The sequence below is a fragment of the Echeneis naucrates genome, chromosome 7, assembly GCF_900963305.1.
Source record: "Echeneis naucrates chromosome 7, fEcheNa1.1, whole genome shotgun sequence".
In the NCBI taxonomy this organism is placed as follows: domain Eukaryota; kingdom Metazoa; phylum Chordata; class Actinopteri; order Carangiformes; family Echeneidae; genus Echeneis; species Echeneis naucrates.
The window spans coordinates 20439472-20453059 of NC_042517.1; the positions used below are offsets into that span (position 1 = coordinate 20439472).

Here is a 13588-nt window from a genome sequence, read left to right on the forward strand (position 1 = left end):
GACCTTCTACACAGCGACAGCCAGCCTGCAGCACCCAGGCATACATGTCCACCCTGGACTGTGACATCAGTTGGTCACCCATCAGATACGTGTTGTGCGAGGAAGCAATGAAGTAGTTGCATAGGGGCTGGCTCATGTCCTGGTTCACGCTGTAGTGGTCTGGGTTAAAGATGTCCCCTGCTGGACTGCGCATGTAATTTGTAAAACCTGAAAGAAAGTAGTAAAAACAGTATTATGTAGCCAATGTGTGTATAACAATGGATTTGAGTCTTTGAAAAAAGTGAAAATTTAATTACTGTTGAATTATATATTTTTTTTATTTGGAATTCATACTGAATTAATTTTTGAGCTATAACATATATACATTTAAAAATTCAAAGACTGTTATGAAAGAAGCATGATGTAACTTCATGTAACTTCATGTCTTGAGTTCAACAACATGAATGTTTTATCTTTCCACCAAGTTCCACTTTGGTGATCACAATGGTGGTATAAAATGACCATCTGAGCTAACATTAATCCTTCTTTATTACTTTGATTTTGACATTTGGAGGAAAAAAAAAAAATACATGTATAATAAGTTTTCAAACATGTCTTGTGTGGTGATTCAACGATGTGAACACTGTCAACTTCTCAAGACTGAACATGAAAGTACACAGGCAGAGCAAGGAAGACATTTTCAAAAACAAGACAGGAAGCCTTCTATACAAAGCCTAAAAATAGTTATTTCAATTGTCTTTTTTTTTTTTTTTAATCTGTACTCTCTACTCTCTCTCTCTACTATCTGTAAATCTGTTTATTGATATTACGATTTATTTCTCAAAATTCCCAAAAGCTTTTTTTTTTGTTGTACCAACTATCAATGTAGACATTAAAACATTTCCCTGTCTAATTCAATGTTACAGGGTTAGTTTGACAATTTCTCTTATTCCAAACACAAACACTAGGTGTTAATGCAGACAACCTGCAGTTCAGACAACTAGAGGGAGGATACACTGACTATGCTTCCATTTAACTGAATGCATAATGAAGCTTTATCTGCAAACAACCCTCTCTGTTAACATGTCATGTACCATATCTATATACTGGTTTATCTTTTTAGAATGGGAACTAAAAAAAAAAAAATCTCTCACAGGAAATTGTTAGTGTTCCATTTCACATATACAAATATAACAAAATTCTATAATATCATAGTATAGTAATAATAAACACCTTTATTCAAAATATACCCTATGAATAATTGACAATATATACATAGTTAATATTTACATGACATTATTGCATATCAGAAGTTGGGCAGGTTGCAAGCCAGCTGAACATGCTTAAGGCTCAGGCACTGTTGTCAAATTAACCTACTAGACATGCTCTTTTTGTAACTTTTCTGGACAAAAGCATTCGCTCAAGTCAGAAAAAATTATCTGGTCACTCTATATCTCACAAAAGAACGTTTTCAAGACAAACTACAAATTAATAATATTTGATACATACATTTAGTATGTATCAAATATTATTAATCCATCACACTTAAGAGTAAACAAACAATGCTGACTCAGTTCCAAGCACAACAAAGCCTGATGATGGACTTACCATCAATCCCCAAAACTCCTTCTCTCTGGTTCTCAGAACATGGTTCAAACTTGTGGATGATTTCAAGACAGTGTTCCTTGGTGACTTTGGTCATCTGCAAAGGATAAATGTGAGGCGAATAACAATAAAATATATGTGCTAAAAACAACAATAACACTCCTTAAGCAAAAATAAACCAAAATGAGGAGGAATGTGTGATGCTGACAGAGACATTCATACACGTCATGTGTCTTTCCATCATTGGATGCAGAATTCAAAAATCTCTTTGTTCACTGTTCTGTAAAGGGCAGGTTACAAGTTCTGGGTTTCTTTCCCTACTAGACTCAATTGGCTTTTCCCAGCATGTGAATGAACCCACTCACTTCTACAATCACATCCTTGAGCTTGTTCTAAAATATGGCATTGAAATTGACAAGCTAACAATTCTTCCCCAAAACACTCTCCTGAGTGACCATTACCTTATTACATTTGAGTTTACTTTAAATCAAATCAAATCAGATTTATTTGTATAGCGCCAAAGTTACATCAATGCACTTTACATATAGAGCAGGTCTAGACCAAACTCTTGATAAATTTATTTAAAGAGACCCAACAGATCCCACGATGAGCAAGCACTTGGCAACAGTGGCAAGGAAAAACTTCCCTTAAGAGGCAGAAACCTTGAGCAGAACCAGGCTCAGGGGGGGCGGTCATCTGCCTCGACCGGTTGGGTTGAGAGAGAGAGAGAGAGAGTGAGACAGGCATTGGAGGGGGGGGGTGTAGGCAGGAACATGTTGCTGCATGAAGTTCATGGAGTTGAGCTGTAATACAGAATTCATGAAATATGGGAGGTGTTGCAGGAACATGGGATGGCGATGAGTCATTTCCTAGTTCCTGCTAATATTCGTGCAGCAGCGTTCTGAATTAACTGAAGGCCTTTTAGAGATTTGTTTGGACATCCAGATAGTAATGAGTTACAGTAGTCCAGCCTAGAAGTTACAAATGCATGGGCTAGTTTTTCTGCATAATCCTGAGAAAGAATGTTTCAGATTTTCCTAATGTTTCTCAGGTGGAAGAAAGCTGCCTGACTAACTTGTTTTATGTGAGGGACAAAGGACATGTCCTGGTGAAAAATTACTCCAAGGTTTCTTACAGTGGAGCTGGAAGCCAAAGTAATGCCGTTCAGACTGATGAGATGATTAGATTGTATTTTTCTGAGGTGCTTAGGACCGAGTAGAATAACTTCTGTTTTGTCAGAGTTGAGAAATAAAAAATTTCCAGTCATCCAGACTTATGTCTTCAAGACATGCCTGCAGTCTGACTATCTGAGTGACTTCATTTGGCTTCATTGATAGGTACAGCTGAGTATCGTCTGCATAGCAGTGGAAGTTGCTGCTGTGTTTCCTGATAATGTTACCTAGAGGAAGCAGATAAAGTGTAAAGAGGATTGGTCCAAGTACCGAACCTTGCGGGACTCCATGACTGACTACAGTACATGAGGAGGAGCTGTTGTTTACATGAACAAACTGATGTCTATCTGATAAGTAGGATTTGAACCACCTTAGTGCAGTTCCTTTAATTCCAATTTCATGTTCCAGTCTCTGTAGTAAAATATTATGATCTATGGTGTTGAATGCAGCACTAAGATCTAGAAGGAGAAGTATGGAGGCTGATCCATTGTCCGAGGCCATTAGAATGTCATTGGAAACTTTAACCAGCGCCGTTTCTGTGCTATGATGGGCCCAACTCCATGAACTTCATGCAGCAACATGTTCCTGCCTATACCCCCGCCCATGCCTCTCTCCCTCTCCCTCTCTCTCTCCCACTCTCTCTCCCACTCTCAACCCAACCAGTCGTGGCAGATGGCCACCCCCTGAGCCTGGTTCTGCTGGAGGTTTCTGCCTCTTAAAGGAAGTTTTTCCTTGCCACTGTCACCAAGTGCTTGCCCATCAGGGGATCTTTTGGGTCTCTTTAAATAATATTATGAAGAGTTTGGTCTAGAACTGCTCTATATGTAAAGTGCCTTGATGTAACTTTGTTATGATTTGGCGCTATACAAATAAATCTGATTTGATTTAGATTTAAAACCAACTGAATCAGATGGTTGTGTGAAGCCTTTCTCATCAATTGAGACCACCACGCTTATGACACTTTAGTGAGATATTTAATTTTAGAGAGGGGGTCTCCCCCTCTCTTCTGAGTCAGTAAGGGTGGGGGGGTGGGGGGGGTCATTAATCTTCAGTCATTAATTACCATGTCAGTGATACTTTGAGCTTTTCAGGCAGTCTTGTATGTGACATCTCACTGAGATGATTTACTGCCTCTGAACAAATATGACTTAACAACTACACAGCTAGTAGCCTACAAGGTGTTAAAAATAATGGAGGGCTCCACTCACTGATCAGCACTGTATACAGATATAAGAATTCATCAAAATAAAATGAACCATAAGCTTGTTAATGTTAAAGGGCTGCATATTAGTCAGCATAACACAGCTTTCTCTCAGACCAAAATGTCAGTAGAGTTGGAGTATGTGTAATAAAACAAATCAGAAGAAAAATATGAAGGGTAAAAAAGATCTTATGTCTGGTTCTTCTGTCAAATGTGACTGACTGAATGGTGCAGCCTTTTGCTACATGAGTACATCAACACATGTGTACCTTCTGTTCTGTCTCCAGAAAGCAGGCCAGGTCATCTGTGTCAAGATGGTCTTTGTGGTTGCTGTAGGTGAGCATAAGGAGGTACAGATCTCTGCGGGTTGACATCATCTTGTAGAAGGAGCAGAACTCCTCAAAACCCAGTGTCCCCTGGTTGTCATCAGTGTCTGCCTCCTACACACCAGGAAGAAACAGCAGCTTAAGGTTTTTTTCCCTCAACAAATATTAAATTCACCTTGTCTCTAATAATATATATATATATATATATATATATATATATATATATATATATATATACACATATACACACTCACCGGCCACTTTATTAGGTACACCTGTCCAACTGCTTGTTAACACTTAATTTCTAATCAGCCAATCACATGGCGGCAACTCATGCATTTAGGCATGTAGATATGGTCAAGACAATCTCCTGCAGTTCAAACCGAGCATCAGTATGGGGAAGAAAGGTGATTTGAGTGACTTTGAACGTGGCATGGTTGTTGGTGCCAGAAGGGCTGGTCTGAGTATTTCAGAAACTGCTGATCTACTGGGATTTTCACACACAACCATCTCTAGGGTTTACAGAGAATGGTCCGAAAAAGAAAAAATATCCAGTGAGCGGCAGTTCTGTGGGCGGAAATGCCTTGTTGATGCCAGAGGTCAGAGGAGAATGGCCAGACTGGTTCGAGCTGATAGAAAGGCAACAGTGACTCAAATAACCACCTGTTACAACCAAGGTAGGCAGAAGAGCATCTCTGAACGCACAGTACGTCGAACTTTGAGGCAGATGGGCTACAGCAGCAGAAGACCACACCGGGTGCCACTCCTTTCAGCTAAGAACAGGAAACTGAGGCTACAATTTGCACAAACTCATGGAAATTGGACAAGAGAAGATTGGAAAAACGTTGCCTGGTCTGATGAGTCTCGATTTCTGCTGCGACATTCGGATGGTCGGGTCAGAATTTGGCGTCAACAACATGAAAGCATGGATCCATCCTGCCTTGTATCAATGGTTCAGGCTGGTGGTGGTGGTGTAATGGTGTGGGGAATATTTTCTTGGCACCAATTGAGCATCGTTGCAACGCCACAGCCTACCTGAGTATTGTTGCTAACCATGTCCATCCCTTTATGACCACAATGTACCCAACTTCTGATGGCTACTTTCAGGAGGATAATGCGCCATGTCATAAAGCTGGAATCATCTCAGGCTGGTTTCTTGAACATGACAATGAGTTCACTGTACTCAAATGGCCTCCACAGTCACCAGATCTCAATCCAATAGAGCATCTTTGGGATGTGGTGGAACGGGAGATTCGCATCATGGATGTGCAGCCGACAACTGCAGCAACTGTGTGATGCCATCATGTCAATATGGACCAAACTCTCTGAGGAATGCTTCCAGCACCTTGTTGAATCTATGCCACGAAGAATTGAGGCAGTTCTGAAGGCAAAAGGGGGTCCAACCCGTTACTAGCATGGTGTACCCAATAAAGTGGCCGGTGAGTGTGTGTATATATATATATATATATATATATATATATATATATATATTTTTTTTTTTTTTTTTTTTTTTTTTTTTTTTTCCCCCCCACTTAAGGCATATAAACCAAAAGGCAGGAGGAAATTGCATTATGCTGTGTTGCACATGGCCATTCCAATGGCCAAATTGCCAGTATGTACTCTAAGGGGGCCATTTAGACTGCTCTTCAAAGTGCCTATGGGTGTGCAAAATCTGGGTGGTAAGTAGGTTGCTAGATTTTTTTATAATTTGTTATTATTTGTAATTATTTGTTATCTTGAGGCTGTGGAAAGTGACTGACCACAACATAACATAAACAAGTGCACAACATAACACTTCCTCACTGAGAAAAAGGGAAAATGTATGTACCATTAACTGTCCCATTCCATCTTTTGAGTATGTGGCCTGCACTGACTGAAATTAAGGTAGAGAAACACAAAATTTCACAAAGATATCAAGATTTCAGATTTAACAAAAATTTAATTTTCTGCACGATTTCTCTGGTATTGGGCTACACCAATATCAAACTATTAGAAGTACTCTCCCAGTCTCTCCTACAGCCTCCTCTTCTTTGTGGTATCCTAGAGCACACTCAGCTGAAACCTTTTGTGATGTTCTCACAATTTTCCCCACTGAAAGCACAGTCAAAAGTGCAGTTTTTTTTTGTTTTTTTTTTTTTAACTAGAGCCAATCAAAATATGGGACATTGTTTCATTAGGATGGATATGGGACAAATGATAGAAATGTTGCCCAGTATAAAGCAGCACATCTCACAATTCAAATATAACAAATTTCAATTTCCTGCAAGCACCACCTGAGAAAGGAAGCTGAATGACTCAGGAAAAAAAGGCAAGCACTTCACAACAGCTGTTGGTTCGACTTACCACTACTCATGGTATAAGAGACAGAAGTAGTCCTCTTATTCAGGACAAATCTCAGCCCCAGGAGGGGGAAAAGAGCACAAGTAGCAGCAAAGCTGGAGAACACTATCAATCCAGCCTCATTCATTATCAATGAATCCATGTGCTTTAGCAGAGAGCAGGCTTGTATTCTTTATTAGCTCAGCTAATGTAAATTAATTTAAAACTTAATCTATTTCATCCAACAGGCTTCCCTGGGGCTTGTGTGCTCTCCTTGTTGTTGCTACTGCTTTTGGTAGTGTGTACTAACCTTCCTAATGGAGATAATGCACTACTTCAAGGCTGAGGGGCTTTCACTAAGGTGGCGAACAAAAGTGGTGAAAACATTTCTTTGATGTACTTTTAGGTGTGGGTGAGATCTCACAGAAAAGATGTGACGTATGTATATTAAAGAGCAAATAACATCAGGTTGGACATGTTCTAATAAATATCCAATCACTAAATATTAAGTTCTGTTGTTTTGGGCCTGCTTTCCATGCATGCATATATGCATGTATGAATGCATAAATGGAGAGCAGACCCCCTGTGTTAGAATCTAATCTAAGATCTGTATTTTAAGTTGTACAGCAAAGATTGTTTTCATTACGATTAAGTAGATTTTCCTTGGTGATAAAGTTAAATGTGGCATCTTTTCTCAGAGAAGGTGGTGGTGATTGTCACTTATCAAGAGATATGATGTCTTTACAGTCTATCATTTGAAAACATACAGATAGATGTTGATTAAAGTACAGAGCATTCAGCGTAAAAAGAAAGCTGTTGGTCTACTCTGCAGTTTATTGGTCACACATAATAGAACAAAGTTATCAGTAGCATGAAAACAGCTTCTAGCAAAGACAAAGGTCAATAACATTTGAAATTTGTTATTCATGAGTCATGTGGTTACCAAAGTAGGAGGAAAAATGGAGTTTAACACTAAAATACAATTGTGTGACTGTAGTTCAAGCTATTTTTTTTGGAACACTATTTTTGATTAGTGTGATAAAATGTGAATTGTATATCTACTTGCTAACTAGCTAGAATACTGGAGTACCTTTTGCAGAGACTGCAGAAAAACTGGAAATATTCTTTGAGCGCAATGTTAAAACACATTGAGACAGGATTAAACAATATAGGTCCTGCTTCCTGCTCCTTTCTAGTCACGCAAACAACTGTATCAAAACTGCTCTTAACACGGTTTACTAGATGTCTTGACATTAATGGATTTCAGTCTCGAATTGTCCCTGTACACACTGATATACCAAGCAGCTGATTTTAAGATTTACACAGTCCAAAGCTAATTTTTGAAAAGATAATTTCAGGGGAAAAACAACAAGAGTGGTCTGAAGAGTGCTGAATCATTTACAAATTGAACTGGTATAGACATTCAAGTTGCCATTAGATTTGTGAGATATTTACAGCAACACAGGAACATCTGCAAGTCAGGGAGATGCTACTCTAAACACACAAACTATTAAGAAGAAGAAACAACAGAATAAAAAAAAAAAAAAAAACTGCTAATGGCCAGTGTACATTGCAAGGTGGCTCATGAAAAGAGTACTGTGGCTTATCAGGTCACTTAGTGACCAGCAGCTTGTGAATGAGCAGTACAAAGACTTTGATGAATTGTGATTACAGGGGATGCAAGATGACACACCTCTCAGCCGCAGTAGAGGGATTAACATGCTGCCTAGGTAAATTTTAGCCTCCTTCCTACAGAGCAGCTAGTCAGATTACTGTCATCAAGTCCAGCATTCTGTTGACGGGTCAACCATATGGTGCTGCCAGGACACAGATGGCCTCGGGTGTAATGCACAGTAAATACACCGGGGATTGAGCTTTTGTGTGTGTGTGTGTGTGTGTGTGTGTGTACACATTCATGAAGAGTTACCTCCCACCCCTCCTGTTTACAGTAAAGAGAGAAAAACAAGACAGCCTGAGGAAGTCTATACTGATACTGCAGTAAATCTCAGTTTTGTCGTACTGAGAAATATCTGTAATATTTTGGTCAGTGGCTTTATTTCAAGGAAACTAAATAATAGTGAAATTTACTGAAACACTGAAATTTAACTGCACCGCAAACTCCAGCATCTAATTCGAAACATAAAAAAATAAATAAATAAAATCTGCAAGAAAATAAATAAATGATGGATTTATAGTGATGCTATTTTATTGGGCTGCATTGTTTTAACTTGGTTGGCATAATAAACTAGGGACCTGATTTACCTTTCAAAAAGGCTAACACTGATAGTCACAGAACAAATTATTGAATTTAAAGACGCACAAACTGTGGCCAAGACTTCTTTTTTCGTCTCATGGTCTCAATAAGATCACTTCCAATTAGATGGAAAGTTCCCAATACCAATACAAACAGTGTGATTTAAAGATGCTTCAGATGTATTTCAGCAACCTCCTGAGCTAGTATTTTCTTTTTCCAAAACTTACCTTAAACATCTGTTTGACCTTCTGTCGGGGCAGGTTGACATTGAGCTTGTGCAAAAGTTGGAGGACCTCACTGATACTTAGGCTGCCGTCACCATTTTTATCAGCATCTGTGAAAGTCTGTTTCAGCCATGTAATAAGATGGATAGTTAGGGAAAAACTGTAAAACAGTAAAGATTTGCACATTTTGTTGTTACTTCTTTTGGTTTCTTTTAACTAAGCTTGCATGCACAGAAGTATCAATAGATGTAGTTTGTTTTAATGTAAAATGAAATGCTCAGAATTGCTAATCTCTCACATTAATATCCTCCACCATTTCTCCATTTGGCAATAAACAAATTTGAAGTGAGATGTCTGTCTTCCTAACACTGAAAGTATCGAAGTTCTAAGTCCACAGAGAACTGTATATAGCCTGTATACAAAAACAGAGACTTAAAGCCTGCTGTCAGAACTTTGGAAACTCTGATGCTACAACTTGGATATCACTAACCTTGGCCAAGCCCACCTGGGTCCACTATTCACCCTTACTGGATTCTGTTTTTCAGTATCTACCCAAGATCTGCTCCATTTCTATGTTGATCTCAGAAACTAGTCAGCCACGTCATCACAAATGAAACAAAGCAGTATAAAATGTACCTTTAAAAATTAACCAATTCCTATGTATTAGACGTCTAACTGTGTGAGTGAAGGATATTGGTCACGAGTGCGCTGCCTCTTGGCTAAGCTGTCTTCATCACTTATGCCAGCCAGCAGATATTTCAGGCCTGTGATCCAAGTTCGTGCCTCCTCTCCAGTGCCAGAAACGAGGTCCAAGGACTCCACGTGCTCTCCATAATACAGGCTGAAGCAGCAGTTGGGGTTAAAACTGCCCTCCGCATAGCGCTGGAAGATTTCAGACTGCTTCCCCTCACACACCTCTCGGATTGAGTCAATAGAGACTGTTGGAGCAAATGAGTCAACAAGTCAGTGATGGAATACAACATTTTCTTAAAGCAGCTATCTTCAAATAATAATAATACAAATTCCTTACCCTTTAGTATTATTCTAAATTCTATAGGATTTCTTATGCCTTTTCAATCTGCATATTTATTATTGTGGTGTATGTTATGAGGGAAAAAAAAAAAATACACCACATTCTACCCCTGCCTGGGGTAGAGTGTATAAGAGAAAACGTTTATGAAAGCAAGCATATGGTGAATGGTTTTGCCTTGTTTAAAGTTTTTGTAAAACAGGTTAATGGCCCAAGGCCTACAAATATCCAAAAGTGATAGCCACAATACAGTACAAACCCTGCAGTCTGTGGCACAAAAAAGTTGGGGACCACTGTTATACTATCTGCCTAATATAGTGTTGGTCCCCCTTTTTGCTGCAAAACTGCCCTGAACCATTGAGGCATGGCCTCCCCTAGACCCCTGAAGATGTTAGCAGCAGACCCTTTAAATCCTGTAAATGGATTGCAACTCATTTTATTGCTCCTCAAACCATTCCTAAACCAATTTTCTTTCTGGCACAGCACATTATCCTGCTGAAAGAGGCCACAGCCAACAAGAGATACCATTTCCCTGAAATGGTGTACATGGTCGATTTCAATGCTGAGGTAACGTGGTACATGTCAAACATCCACACAGATGGAAGGATACAAGAATTCTCAGCAGAACATTGCGCAGAGCATCACACTGCCTCCGCTGGCTTGCTTTCTTCCCATAGTGTATCCTGGGGCCATTTGTTCGCCAGGTAAGTGACACATGCACACACTCATGAAAATTTGATTAATCAGACCAGGCCATCTTCTTCCATTTCTCTGTGGCCCAGTTCTGATGCTCACATGCCAATTGTTGTTGCAGTGGACAGGGGTCAGCGTGAGCACCCTGACTGGTGTGAAACTATGTAGCTCCATATGCTACAAGGTGCAAATCCCTCTGTATTCTGACACCAGCATTAACTTATATATATGCCCCTCAAGACCATAAGGTGCATACATTCCCCAAAAGCTGCATGAAGTAAATGTACATGTAGATGCATGTAAACTACTGAGACTCAAAGATACATCCAACTCAACAGTTGGCATTCTGGGGCTATATTTTGTGTTCTCCCATGTGGCTGAAGCTGAAGGTGCTCTCTCGGGACGTGGGTTTTCCAATTGTAGAACTTGCATAAATCATGCAAGAGTGAACAACATAACAGGTATCAGGGGCCTAGGTAGTAGAGGAGTAACTCCTGTCTGTCGAACAGGTCATGACATGGCATGTGGTCAGACTGATTCCCAATGGTTTTCTTGAATTCCTGAAGTTTGAAATACCACAGCCTGAAAAGTGGACATTCATGTTGAAAACTGGTCAGATGTGAAAATGCGCTTGAGACTTTTAAGTTACCAAGCTTAAAATAAAATAACTTATTTTGCATATAGGTGTTCATAGACCTGGCATATCACAAAGGGTTACAGGTTAACCCTGTATGGTTACCCACACGTGCTTGCTGCTCCAAACTCTTGAAAATTCAAGTGGACACAGTGGTGTTGGTACCAGTGACCATCCAGTTCTAGTTCTGCCAGAAATTTGAGCATGACAAAATTAACTATTCAGTGGTAGAGAAGGAAAAACTGTCACCAGTTTGGGCTCTGTCATTCTTTGAAATTTAGGTTGTTTCTGGGTTACTGCCTATCACAAGATTCATTGACTGTAACTCTCTGACTTCTCTCCAGCATGCAGAACAGCAACCAAAGGCTAATGTGTTGGTCATCATCTTTACAACCCTACAACTTTACAACATTGATTATGTCATCATATCAAAAGTTGGGAGGATGCAACAGTAGATGCTTTATCTAGAGCATTGTCATTATACAGCGTCTGTACAACAAAATTTTGGGGACAACACTGAAGGTGCATTAAAAAGAGATAAGAACGCAAACAAACAATGCACAGGGATAAAACAGTAACTAGTGCTTAAAGATAATGACGAGGCTGAGCAGGTGGTGTCCAGGGTGAAGGTGGACGCTGGTAATCCTTTCCGCTCTGGAGAGGCATTGGGAGCTGGCAATGTCTTCCAGGGGGGCAGCGAGCAGCCGATTGCCTTCTCAGCTGACCTGATCATCCTCTGCAGTTTCTTCCTCTCAGCTGCTAAGCAGCCAGCATACCAGACGATGATGGAATATGCCGGCACAACAGCTTCTCCTCCAGTTGTTTCTCCTGAGTATTCTCAGTGGGTGGAGTCTGGACTTTCTTCATCACTGCTGACATGTTTGCCAACCAGGAAAGGTCCTTGGAGATGTGGCAGGAGTGCCTGCACACCGTTTGTTGTCCAGGGTTTTCTCTTGGATTAAACATAGATGTGCTTATCTACTGTGACACAGGGATGAGAAACAGTGGAAGGTGGTCGGAGAGGCTCAGATGTGGGAGAAGTACTGCTCTGTAGGCATGCTTCAGGTTCAAGTAGACCCTATCGAGTGTGTTATTCCCTCTGATAGAACACTGTACATATTGGGAAGTACAGTTTTAAAGCACTCTTGATTAAAATTCCCTGGGATGATCTGTACTCCATCAGCGTGAGCTCATTGCTGGCTGTTAATGTGTCTTCCAGGCAAGCCAGAGCTGTCTTTACATTAGTGTCTGGTGGTATATAAACTACAATAAATTTAACCACAGTCAGTTCTCTGGGTGGATAAAAAGGTCTATATGCAACTGCCATTAGTTCTATGTCAGGGGAGCAGTGGGATTCTATGAGCTTGCTGTTTGTGCACCAGTAGAACTGCCAATTCCTTTAAAAATAAATAAGTGACACCTAGTCGGCGGGGCCGGCCGTGAGGGGTGAAGTCATGTTTTACAGACTATTTTTGATCGTCATGGAAATACCGGACAAAGCCTGTCCCTTTTAAACTCAATCATGCACAGTGGAGTGGCTGTATTTTTGCTTCTCAATACAGGCCGATTCTGTTTTTCAAGGGTTGTTTCAAGGTTGTTTATGTAGCCTGGCTAACATGCCCGCTTGACTTACATGCCACTGTTTGCACTGCCTCTGCTGCCTTTGTTGTTTTTTGGGGACATTGGTTATACACAGAGACTCCAATGGTCTCGCTTTATCTTGCAGTATGTTGTGGGTCTGCTGGTAGTCGCTCACGACTACTATCTGATATCTTGATCCGATACTCAGAAGTTTGTTTTGATTGTAAACATGTCTTGAATGGCATTTGGACAAAAATGTATTGAATCCCTACGACTGTGCGCGCCACCATCTTGTACCATATTATATATCATGTATTCCTTGAGAACACTTTTCCTTGGAGGTCTTTTTGACACTGCAGAAGAAGGGCTGTTTTAAAAGCCATTCATTCATGATGTACCTAGTGCAAAAATTGGCTCTGTATACTTGGTCAGAAATATTGATATTGATGTTTCTTGGGCCCCTTCCATTGGAGGTTTTCCAGGCACGTTCTGAAAGGCAGAAGACTCTGGGCTGACCATAAACACACTGGACTAATGGACATTTGGACTTTGTTTAATCTACTGCTGCCA

General features: G+C 40.2%; 1 protein-coding gene across 6 annotated transcripts in view; it reads right to left on the reverse strand.

Annotated features, from left to right (window-relative positions):
* plch2a (phospholipase C, eta 2a) overlaps positions 1-13588 on the reverse strand; it is a 150642-nt gene that overhangs the window by 26851 nt on the left and 110203 nt on the right. For all 6 annotated transcript variants that reach the window (XM_029506650.1, XM_029506648.1, XM_029506654.1 and 3 more), the window contains 5 exons: positions 9775-10018; positions 9084-9213; positions 4227-4397; positions 1588-1681; positions 4-207 (listed from right to left, as the gene is read on the reverse strand). In XM_029506650.1, coding sequence (XP_029362510.1) covers positions 4-207; positions 1588-1681; positions 4227-4397; positions 9084-9213; positions 9775-10018 — 843 coding nt within the window. The remainder of the gene's footprint in view (positions 1-3; positions 208-1587; positions 1682-4226; positions 4398-9083; positions 9214-9774; positions 10019-13588) is intronic.